This window comes from Podarcis liolepis (genome assembly GCF_965112155.1).
Source record: "Podarcis liolepis genome assembly, chromosome: 5".
Classification (NCBI taxonomy): Eukaryota; Metazoa; Chordata; class Lepidosauria; order Squamata; family Lacertidae; genus Podarcis; species Podarcis liolepis.
The window spans coordinates 48,708,901-48,721,266 of NC_139556.1; the positions used below are offsets into that span (position 1 = coordinate 48,708,901).

General features: G+C 42.2%; 1 protein-coding gene across 1 annotated transcript in view; it reads right to left on the reverse strand.

The window, feature by feature from the left end:
• Positions 1-12,366, reverse strand: part of DMBT1 (deleted in malignant brain tumors 1) — a 152,996-nt gene that overhangs the window by 42,995 nt on the left and 97,635 nt on the right. Inside the window, exons 13-17 of the mRNA XM_083505310.1 lie at positions 11,930-12,241; positions 10,376-10,687; positions 9,441-9,752; positions 7,595-7,903; positions 6,347-6,714 (exon numbers count right to left, since the gene is read on the reverse strand). Of these exons, the coding sequence (XP_083361436.1) occupies positions 6,347-6,714; positions 7,595-7,903; positions 9,441-9,752; positions 10,376-10,687; positions 11,930-12,241 (1,613 nt within the window). The remainder of the gene's footprint in view (positions 1-6,346; positions 6,715-7,594; positions 7,904-9,440; positions 9,753-10,375; positions 10,688-11,929; positions 12,242-12,366) is intronic.

Below are 12,366 nucleotides of genomic sequence, written 5' to 3' on the forward strand. Positions count from 1 at the left end.
TAAGACGCCACTCATCTCTCTTTCACCCCAAAGAGATTAAGGCTCTGACCTTGTAGGTACTCAGTGGGACTTATTTTTAGTAGACATGTATAGATAGGTCTGTACTGTAAGTTTCACAAGACAATGAGTAGTGGTTTTAGGCCTGCTCTGTACAGGAATCATATTTGCCAGTGTGTTCCCCACAAGGAATGTGATGGTAAAGCAGCACTCATCATGACCGAACCTCACCCACTTTAATCACCCAGTGATATCAGCTGATTGGCGGGAAATGCCTGCTGACTCAAAATGGATCTGCTGACAAGACAAGATTGGCCTGAGACTAGAGGTTGCCTATCCCATTTTAGAGGAATCTCTAAAGTCATGGAATGACTTCTCATCCAGAACCTGGCCCAAGGCCTTGCCCAGCTACCAAAGGACTCTGCTCCATGTTTTCCCCAAATACCATAACTGTTGAATTCAAGAGTTGCCAGTCCAAGCGGGGGTGGGGGTGGTTGGCATTTATGTTTTATTCCATCTGTTTTATTATTAGCATTTGTTTGTTTGTTTAAAGAAACCATTCACACTTAAATAGCTCAAAGGTAAGTCTTCCAGAAGAAAGTACAATGCAAATATGAGTTCTCCTCCTGTATTGCTGATTCAAATTCAGTGGTCCCTTAAGAGCTAGAACATAGGTTAATTTAATTGCTTGGCTGCATTGCTCAGTTGTATTATTTGTATTCTATATTTTTGCTATGTGAACTGGCTGGGGAATATTGATAGAAGGGAAGATTATGATACAGCAGCCACATCTTTTTAAAGTACAAGCATCTGATTCCTCACACAAAGGAAGTCATATGTTGAAGTAAAACACAAGAGTCTCGCTCATAGAAAATCCAGTGAGCTTTGCTCATTGGTGGTGGAATTCTCTCCCTCATGAGACCAGGGCCCTGCAGGATCTGATTTCTTTCCGCAGGGCCTGTAAGACAGAGTTGTTCTGTAGCACCCTGCTTGTGGTTAACGCTTAGCTGGAATGAAATATTCAACGCAGCAATAGAGAAATTAAAATAATTATTTATTTGTCAGACAAATAAATGAGAGGCACAGTGGTATATGGTTACCAAGCTCTGGCCTGCCTCCTGCCATTATGGCCAGCACTTATATTCCCTTAATCCAGCCCCCTTTGCTCCTCCTTGGGCTGCCTCTGTCCAATCAGCCTGGTTGGATTTCCTATTGGCTGATTGCTAGAACCAATCACAAAAAGATACACCCATATCCTCCTGTCCTTATATGGAGGACAAAGAGCTATATATAAATGACAAATAAGTAATAATATATCTTACATGGAATCTTAATTACCAGCTCACCTCTTGCCCTCCTTGCCCTATTGCCTTCTAAAACAAATGGTTAATCTTAAATTTTTATCTTAAACATATGTCAAGGATCTTGAGTTTCACATCAACATTGAAAGATCTCCTTCATTTGAAGGTTTCTAAACAAATGTCTGACAGCTATATATCAAGACTGCTTGGATGGCGTCTTCTTGTCTGGCAAGAGGGCTGGGCTGGTGGCTGACTTAATTTCAAGATAAATACAACTCTTCTAGCATTTGTTAAATCCTTTGCATAATTACATTTAAGCCAATATATTTAAGCTAATATATTTCATACATTATCATAGGTAACCTTTTAAAAGAATAAAGCTTCTCAAAGTAGAAAGGAAGGAACTCAGTAAAAAAACAGTTTTTAAAGAAGGCTGTTTAGTTTACACCTCCCCCTTTCACCCTCCTTTCCAGCCTCAAAATAAAATAGGAAGAAGCTTCTTTTTCCCCAGCCAAGCCAGTTGCCTTTTCTCTCAGTTTAAGAAAGAAACAGTTTTTAGAAGATTTCCTAAAAATGCTCTCTTTTTCTGTCAGCTAGATGCTTCTCCCCATTTGCCTCTGGCCTTAGAAAATACAGCTCAAGGTTTAAGAGAGGCCCATGGTATCATTTTACTATTTGCCCATTCCTAATTATATTTATCTCTGCCTTTGTTATCTTCTGTAACATGTAGGGTCAATGTCCTGCTCTTAGTCTGTATTTTCAGCTTTTACGACTTTGAGAATTGTTTTCTGCTATCAATCAAGGGGGGGCCCCTTGTCTTAGGAGAATGGCCAAGGTTTTCTCTGCCTGGCATGAAACATTTGAAAATCTAAGCCCTCTCTTTAATATACAAGCCCTGATCAAACATTAATAAAATGCAGGCTTATGCCTGATGCCTCAGTTCCGCCTGGCCTTTGGCTTGGAGCCAGTTTGATTCCCTCCCTCCCTCTCTTTTTTTCTTTTCCTTCTCCTCCTGCGATGAGGCTACATTTTAATATTTTAATGTTTCATTATTTTAATGTTGTATTTTAATTTTGTTTTTAAGTTGTATTCATTCAACTTGTTTTTATTATTGCTTGTTAGCTGCCCTGAGCCCGGCCTTGGCTGGGGAGGGTGGGGTATAAATAATAATAATAATAATAATAATAATAATAATAATAATAATATGCACATTGTCATTACAATTGTTACTTGAAAGACCAAACCAGATGTTCTGTAAAAAGCGGTCCTGGAGGAGCTTGTGAAGCATCAGGACTGTAGGCCAAATGGAAACTTCCATCCCAATGCCAACAGCAGCTTGGTGAGGGGGTGATTGTCCTTGGGACCACAGCAGGGAGGAAAGGTTCAAACTGTCCCTATCCATCCCCTGCAGTCCTGGTCTCCCCAGTCTCTCTGTCTTCCTGTTTCTCTATCTGTCTGTCTGTCTCTCTCTCACACTCTCTCCCACCCACTTTGTGAGGGCCACTTTCCAAGTAAACATAACCATGAAACATTCACACTTCCCACAGCTGGTGCATGCAAATTGATGCTTGAAACATATCCTGATCTCCAATATATTCTGGTTTGGGAGCATAATCAGGCGTGAGAGGGAACAAGTCAATACAGAGTTAGGTTTTTTTAAAAAATTAGAAAATGGAAGATGGAACTGTATTGATTAGATTCTTCCTGGATATGTAGAGTGTTAGTTGTTTCTTTTGTTTTACCTGTAAGACAGTGTGTGTCTGGATCCCTTTCCCCACCATACAAGCACCAGTACAGGGGCTTGACAACAAGAGTTAAGATCTAGTAATACAAGACTAGTCTTGTCTCCTGTTGCTCTCATTTGTTTAAGTGTCCACAAGGTGGCATTGTTCAGCCATAGAAAAACTATTTACACAGGGGCCCTAAGAAATCCAAAAAATTAGAAATCTTATTTCCTTTTCCTTCCCTTATTCATATTTTAAGAATGGTTTAGTACTGGGCCATCAGTGTGTGGAAATGAAATTTGGGGTCTCTTATCTGTAAGCCATGTTGTATGAGGAATTTGATTTCTTTTCCAAAGTGCTTAGTAAATTTCTAGTGCTATGTATAAATGTGAGCTACTGAGTACATGTGGATGATGCTTTGTTAGCTGGAAGAGCAGTAGGTTGCTACACAGTAGGTTCCTATTAGAAAATCTCCACAATCCTATATACCTGTATGTATACCCAGAAGAGAAGTAAGACTCATTGAGTTCAATGGAACTTACTCCCATGTAAGTGAATATAGGGCTGAAATCTTAAGGTCATCTATGTTGTCTCCCAGTGCACCAATCATTTATTTTAGGTCATAGATAAGAATGCATGGTGTTCACTGATTCAGTATCATTGGCTCTGCTCCTTGGCCATGCTGGTAGGGGCTGATGGGAATAGCAATCCATAACATCTGGAGGGCGCCATGTTGGCTACCCATGATTCAGTCAAAAAACAGAAGGGTGAGTGCTTCATAACACTGTGAGACCACATAACACCGGTCTTGAAAGACCCACATTGGCTCCCAGTATGTTTCCGAGCACAATTCAAAGTGTTGGTGCTGACCTTTAAAGCCCTAAACGGCCTCGGTCCAGTATACCTGAAGGAGCGTCTCCACCTCCATCATTCTGCCCAGACGCTGAGGTCCAGTGCCGAGGGCCTTCTGGTGGTTCCCTCACTGCAAGAAGCCAAGTTACAGGGAACCAGGCAGAGGGCCTTCTCTGTAGTGGCACCCGCCCTGTGGAACGCCCTCCCACCAGATGTCAAAGAGAACAACAACTACCAGACTTTTAGAAGACATCAGAAGGCAGCTCTGTTTAGGGAAGCTTTTAATGTTTGACGGATTATTGTAATTTTATTATTTTGTTGGAAGCCACCCAGAGTGACTGGGGAAACCCAGCCAGATGGGCGGGGTATAAATAATAAATTACTACTACTACTACTACTACTACTACTACTACTACTACTACATTGCAACCCAGCAGTGTCTATCTCTCAGCAGAATGGACACCAATGGCTGATTTCCCCTTTTTCTGCATGCCTCATATTGGACACAATGCAGTCAAAAGGGAGAATATCCAGGCACATGAAGGATGAGATCAGTTTTAAAGGGTTGCATTGTATAAAAGGCCAAGTTAGAGGCTCATGGGGTAAGTGGTCTGTGACTGAGCCACTTATGGTCTCAATCAAGCAAGGCAGAGTCATATCAGCACCTTGGACAGAGCAATGTTTAAGTGTTCTGGCTGGAGCCCTTCCCATTACACTGAACTAGTGTAGGGTCCTGTGGTTTGAGGGCAATGGTTCCTGCTCAGCTAAAAAGGCTCATTAGCAATTTTTGGTCAAATCAGTCTCTCAATCTAGCTCATCTCAAGTTGGTTGTTGTGAGATGAACATTGCAAACCAGCGTGCACAGTGAAAAGTGTGGCAGAAACAACAACACCCAGCAGGAACTATAGCAATGCGTTCTTGTTGCACACCACAGTTGTGAATATGAAATGGAGAGTCTCCCATTAGTACAGAGAACTGAAACATATATTTATGAAATGCTTTTATTTAAAGGCTAATAATTGCACAATCAGTATGCTCAGAGCTGATAGAAACCTGATTAAAGTAGCCCATGAATCAATTAATTTTGGCATTCTGAAGTGGCGGTCTGCAAGATCAACCAGAGGCAATAGGTGTATCAAAAGTACCAGTGTGCTCACATCTTAATTTTCAAATGGGAATTATGAAGTCCGTCCTGAAGAAAAGAATAAACAAATAATGCTATGAAAGACTAAAATAGGTGTAAAATAGGAGTCAAACAGCAGATTTTCTGGACAAATTCAGAAGATTTTGTCTAGACAGATTTTCTTTAGACAAAGGGTGTGAAAATCTCACTATCCTAACAGTTTAAATTTATCATGTTAAAATATTGAGGCTGCTGCACTGAGGACAGCATCCCAGGGGCCATAGGATTTTGTCTGACTCACTTTCTACTAGTGGAGAGGTTGACTTTTGGACAGAGAGGTCCTCGTATGACTGACTCTCTAGAGCAGCAGCAGAAAGGTCTGCTGTTGGTGCTCTGGTGTTGGAGAATGCAAAAAGAGGGTGTTCTTGGGAAAGTCAGGAGTAGAGTGAGGTAGGCTTTGGACTCCAAGTCTTCCCCATTTTCCCGATATGCACGCAAGAGAGGGAAAATTATGCCTGGAGGCAGCATAAGCAAGGTGTGTCAGTGTGAAAGTGAACAAAGGGCAGTCTTTGAGACTGGAACTGAAAAAGAGACACAGAAGCCTATTTTTACTTTCTGCACTGGATCAAGTTCTATGGTGTTGGGAAGCCCCTCTCCTCTGGAAACAAAACAGAGGAGCCAATCTGAGTGAATTAATCCTGAGGACCTCATGTTCACGGAAAACATAATCTACCTCCAGTGACCTGAAGTCCAAGGAAACCAAGCCAAGGGGATATGCTGGCACTCATAAGACCTCTACACACACACACACACACACACACACACACACACACACGTACGTGTGTGTGTGTAAGAGAGAAAGAGAGAGAGAGAGAGAATGTGCATGTACACACATTTACACACATATATGCAAATATCACCCAGTACATGTATTCTCCCACCCCTTGCAGGCTAACAGCATTTTTACAATAGGTGATTTAGATCAAGGAACAGGACAGGGAAATTGGTGACATGCTCATTCCTCTACTACCATTGGTCCAATCAAAGTCTCTTAATTAAAAGAAGGACTTGCAGTAGATAGTTGCTTTAAAATGATTGTATTAACTTTCCCATAGCAATCTACAAAGATTCAAAAATCAAATCATCTTTAAAAGGACAAAGTACTCAAGGAATACACTTTCATTATACAGCTTTAGGCACCTGGCAAAAATGTTCCTTTTTAACCAGGCCTTTGGTTGATTTGATTGAAATCCTATACCCTTTAAAAATGTTTTTTTTTCCTGGAAGGTTGTTTTTATTTTGATTGTGTATTTTGTGGTTTTATATTTTAGTTTTATTCTGGGACTCGCCCTGAGACCACCGGGTATAATAATAGTAGTAGTAGTAGTAGTAGTAGTAAAAATACCTGAGCAGATGACACTGGCATCTTCCTGATGACCACAGTCATGGTTTCCCCAACCTCTGTGAGAACACTGAAGCAGGGAAGATTCAATTCCTGTGCACTGTACATCGTCCAGGAGGATGTTGCCTGAGCCTGGACCAAAACGGGCACTTCCTGGTGCTGACAGAGCTGGTCCACATCCAAGCTCTCTGCAGACCACATGTGCATTATTCATGCTCCAAAGATCATCACAGACAGTCCCCCAGTTGCCATTATGATAAACTTCAAGACGACCTTCACACCTGTTTCTTCCATTAACTAATCGCAAGGAATGTTCTTCGGGAGATACAAAATACAGATTTGTTTGTTTGTTGTAAAAATGATACCATGAATCATTAACCAATCAGGACACACAAAACGTTTATTTAACATGATATCATTGGTGTGAAGCATTAAACTGAGGAACATGTTGCTAGGCATATGCTTGACCTGGTATTTGCCAAAGACTGAATTGGTAAAATTTGGTTGATTGGGAGTTTATTGTGAGTCCATTGTCATGGATAGATGACTCCAGAGAGCTGCAATTTGAGAGTGGTTTAAAACTCACTTCCCCTTCCCAGGGCACTTTGTACCTCTGTGAGGAGAATAGGGGTCTCCTAATAACTCTCAGCACCCATGAAAACTACACTTCCCAGGATATGTTGGTGGTGGTGGGGAACCATGGATGTTCAAAGTGGGATTATATTGCTTTAAACGTACAGTGCAGATGGGGCCTATCTTTCAAACTTTGCATATCAGACTAAATGAAAAATATGAAGGAAATTAATATTTGTTAGTAATACACTAATTCATTTGCAATTAAAACTGGAGATTATGGTGGATATTTTCTTTAATAATTCTACTACACTGGTACCTCTGGTTAAGTACTTAATTCGTTCCGGAGGTCCGTTCTTAAGCTGAAACTGTTCTTAACCTGAAGCAGCACTTTAGCTAATGGGGCCTCCTGCTGCCGCTGCGCTGCCGGAGCACGATTTCTGTTCTTATCCTGAAGCAAAGTTCTTAACCCGAGGTACTATTTCTGGGTTAGCAGAATCTTTAACCTGAAGCATATGTAACTTGAAGCGTATGTAACCCTAGGTACCACTGTATATGTTTCCCAAAGAAGTTTACAAAACTGCTTTTGATCTATTGGCTAGATAACCCAGCCTAGGAGTACCTGAGCAAATGACACTGGCATCTTCAGCATGACCACAGTTATGCGTTCCCCAACCTCTGTGAGAACACTGAAGTAGGGAAGATTCACTTCCTGTGCACTGTACATCGTCCAGGAGGATGTTGCCTGAGCCTGGACCAAAATGGGCACTTCCTGGTGCTGACTGAGCTGGTCCACATCCAAGCTCTCTGCAGACAACATGTGCATCATTCATGCTCCAAAGATCATCACAGACTGTTCCCCAGCTGCCATTACGATATACCTCAAGGCGACCTTCACATCTGTTGCCTCCATTAACTAATCTCAAGGCAGCTAAATTGGAAATATTCAAATATTTTAAAAGGTATTTATTATTGTCAAACAAGTCAAAAATATGTTGATTATTTCCTTTTCCCACCAATAAGATTAACCCAATTGTACAGTGAAAGTAAATAAAGACTCAATGAACATTAATTGTGTATATTGTACATTTTCCCATTAGATGGCACTGGAGATAGTTGCTTTGAATTAGAGATGATTTACTGCAGCTCTCGACACTGTTCGACTCCAACCCCTATGAGCCCCAGCCAGCATAGTCAGTAGCCAGGGATGATGGGAATTGTAGTTTAACAACAACTAGAAGGCTATACTTTAGCCACCCCTGCTTTAAATACTTACTTCTTTTTTCATGAATTTTTCAGGAAAGTTGAGGGACGTAGCCTGGTAATATCCTACACCTGCAATTCTCTGTTTCCTATTCCTTCTACTGACCAACTGAGCAGAGGCTTTTTGATTCCTGGAACTGGAGTGCAAGAAGCCTTGGTTGCGAGTCGAGGACCCGTTCCCCGCATTATTGAAGAAAGAAGACACGTGGAAACCAGTATTTTAGGTTAATGGGCTAAAAAAGGCCACGGCTTTATTGGTTACAGAATGTGAGTGGTATTGGCTTAGGTACTGGATTTGAATCAACTATATTTGACTCCTGCCCGCCCTGCAGGAAGTCACAGAAGGTTAACAACCTGTAGGGGGAGCCTGTTGATGCAGATCACCTGGAAGCTCCCCCTAGAGTCACCGGAGGGTTGAGTCATGGCCCTAGCCACCACCTGGCCTTCGGACAGGAACCACAACCACTGGATTCCTTTAACGGAATACCCTTCAAAGGGGGGGGGTGTTAGGTGATGACCACAACCTCCCCTCCAACACACAACACATTTTCCTATGCCTAACTACTAAACTGATCCGTGCAAGCAGGAAGCAAACAGAAGGAGCCCCAGTCCCGCGGCCACTTAAATGCAGCAAACCACACCCCCAAGCCAGCCGGACTGGCTGACTGAGGGTGTGACACAGGCTGGGGACTCCCTGTGATGCAGGGGGCCTAGACACGCCCCCTGCCGAGCGCAGGAAGGCGAAGCCTGCTCGCAACCCCTTCCCTCTGGGAAGAGGGCCGACCTTCCCACTGAAACATTGTGGGAAGTGAAAGCAACACAGAGAGCACACACACTCTTAAAAAACCACTTAGTGTGCTGCCAGCAGTGTGCCACTGGAACCCCAGTGGGTTTCAACTCCCTTTGGCAAGCCGACTTCACAGAAGATTCCAGGCCCAGGCAGAAGACTGAGTGTGACAACTTTTTGGTTTTTGTGAAGGCAGCTACCAAGAGCTTTTCTTTTAGATTAAATGTCTTGGAATGGGTAGAATTTTGCTAATGCAGCAGGCTAAGGAGTATTTTTCCATTTTGGATTGTTTTAAATATTTCAAAGGTACTATTTTGATGGGTTTTTTGCTTTGCAACACCCATTTCCCCAGAGAAATCTAGACAGATTTAGAGACTGAATTCCTTTAATAAGGATGGCTAGAGTTCTTAAGTAATACCTGAGCAAATGACACTGGCATCTTCATGATGACCACAGTTATGTGTGCCCCAACCTGCATGAGAACAATGAAGCAGGGAAATTTCATTTCCTTTGCATTGTACATTGTCCAAGAGGATGTTGCCTGAGCCTTCACCAAAACGGGCACTTCCTGGTGCTGACAGAGCTGGTCCACATCCAAGCTCTCTGCAGACAACATGTGCATGATTCAGGTTCCAAATATCATCACAGACAGTCCCCCAGGTTCTACTGTGATATACTTCAAGACGACCTTCACACTTGGTACTTCCATTAACCAATCGCAAGGGCGTTTCTTTGGGAGATATAAAAAACGCTTTTTAAAACAAGAAATTAAAACTCTACATTGCAAAACTGGTCAAGAGACAGAGATGACTTGATGACTGCACTCTATCCTTTGGGAACTTCCAGATTAGAATATTACAATGTATTCTCCATGAGGAAGCCCATGAAGTGCACGCAGAAATGTTAATCGATTGTATCAACCAGGTTCCTTTTTTGGGGTTACCTTTAGAACTCTGTTCTAAAAAGCTGCATTGGCTTCCAGTCTGTTTCCAGGCCTAACTGAAGGTGTTCACATTAATCTTTAAAATCCTAAAACACTCTGGCCACAAAACCTGAGACAACACCTCCTTCCCTACAGACTCACCCAGGTGTTAAGATTGCCAGATGGGGCCTCTTGGTAGTTCCACTACCCTCAAAGTCTTGGGGTGCTGGTTGCTCAAAAGAGGCCACTGCCTCTGGTAGCCTCTGTGTTGGGGAATTCCTTCCTTACAGAGGTGTGCCTGTCACCTTCAATATTCAGGTTTCAGTGAGGGGTGAATGTGTGCCTCTTTACCCTGATTTGTATTCTCAGTCAGGACCCACCCTATTCCCTCGATTGCATTAGTGAGCTAGATTAGCCCAGCCTAGGAGTACCTGAGCAGATGACACTGGCATCTTCATGATGACCACAGTCGTGTGTTCCCCAACCTCTGTGAGAACACTGAAGCAGGGAAGATTCATTTCCTGTGCACTGCACATTGTCCAGGAGGATGTTGCCTGAGCCTTGACCAAAGCGAGCATTTCCTGGTGCTGACTGAGCTGGTCCACATCCAAGCTGTCTGCAGACAACGTGTGTATGATTCAGGCTCCAAATATCATCACAGACAGTCCCCCAGGCTCTATCATGATATACTTCAAGGCGACCTTCACACCTGTTTCTTCCATTAACTAATCGCAAGGAATGTTCTTTGGAATATGCAAAAAATAAATATTATATAAACAAGAGAATGAAACACTGCATTGGAAAACTGGTCAACACAATGGGCACTTAGCACAATTGCATCTTGAGATCTAATGATAAGAATATTATTGGTGACTCAGGTGTTTTAGCAATTGTGTTTTCCAAGTGAATTTCGTTGATCAATTTCTGAACAATGTTTCTGGAGGAATCATGAATTACACACAACTGCATCTTGGGTTTTGATGATATTAAAATGCATTAGGTATCTAAGTGGTTATGTCCCATGACCAAGCACATTCTTATACTAAACTTCAATATTCAGAAATCATTCATTTCTATGTATATTAACAAAGCTACAATTCCGTGCTGGTTTAATAATCACTCCGCCTTCTCAGGTAACTCAAGGAATGATCACTTTGTGAGGACACTCGTGGTCTCAGCCCTACAGTTCTCAGGATATATATATATATATATATATATATATATATATATATATATAGGAGCCAAGTATGCTCCAAGTGGTATTATACTGCTTTAAATGTAGAGTGCAGATGGGCCCTACATCTTAAACGTGTTATACTTTACCAGGCACAAACTACAAAGGAAATGAACTTGTATTAATAACAGACTAATTCATATTTAATTAAAACTGGAAACTGTGGTGGATAATTCCTTTAATAATTTCACTATATGTTTCCCAAAGAAGTTTACAAAACTGTTTTTGATCTATTGGCTAGATTAGCCCAACCTAGGAATACCTGAGCAAATGACACTGGCATCTTCACGATGGTTACAGTTATGTGTTCCCCAACCTGCCTGAGAACACTGAAGCAGGGAAGATTCGCTTCCTATGCACTGTACATTGTCCAGGACGATGTTGCCTAAGTCTTGACCAAAATTGGCCCACATTAATCTTTAAAATCCTAAAACACTCTGGCCACAAAACCTGAGACAACACTCCCTTCCCTACAGACTCACTCAGGTGTTCAGATTGCTAGATGGGGCCTCTTGGTAGTTCCACTACCCTCAAAGTCTTGGGGTGCTGGTTGCTCAAAAGAGGCCACTGCCTCTGGTATCCTCTGTGTTGGGGAATTCCTTCCTTACAGAGGTGTGCCTGTCACCTTCAATATTCAGGTTTCAGTGAGGGGTGAATGTGTGCCTCTTTACCCTGATTTGTATTCTCAGTCAGGACCCACCCTATTCCCTCGATTGCATTAGCGAGCTAGATTAGCCCAGCCTAGGAGTACCTGAGCAGATGACACTGGCATCTTCATGATGACCACAGTCATGTGTTCCCCAACCTCTGTGAGAACACTGAAGCAGGGAAGATTCATTTCCTGTGCACTGCACATTGTCCAGAAAGATGTTGCCCGAGCCTTGACCAAAGTGAGCATTTCCTGGTGCAGACAGAGCTGGTCCACATCCAAGCTCTCTGCAGACCACATGTGCATCATTCAGGTTCCAAATATCATCACAGACAGTCCCCCAGGCTCTATCATGATATACTTCAAGGCGACCTTCACACCTGTTTCTTCCATTAACTAATCGCAAGGAATGTTCTTTGGAATATGCAAAAAATAAATATTATATAAACAAGAGAATGAAAGACTGCATTGGATAACTGGTCAATACAATGGGCACTTAGCACAACTACATCTTGAGATCAAATAATAAGAAAATGCTT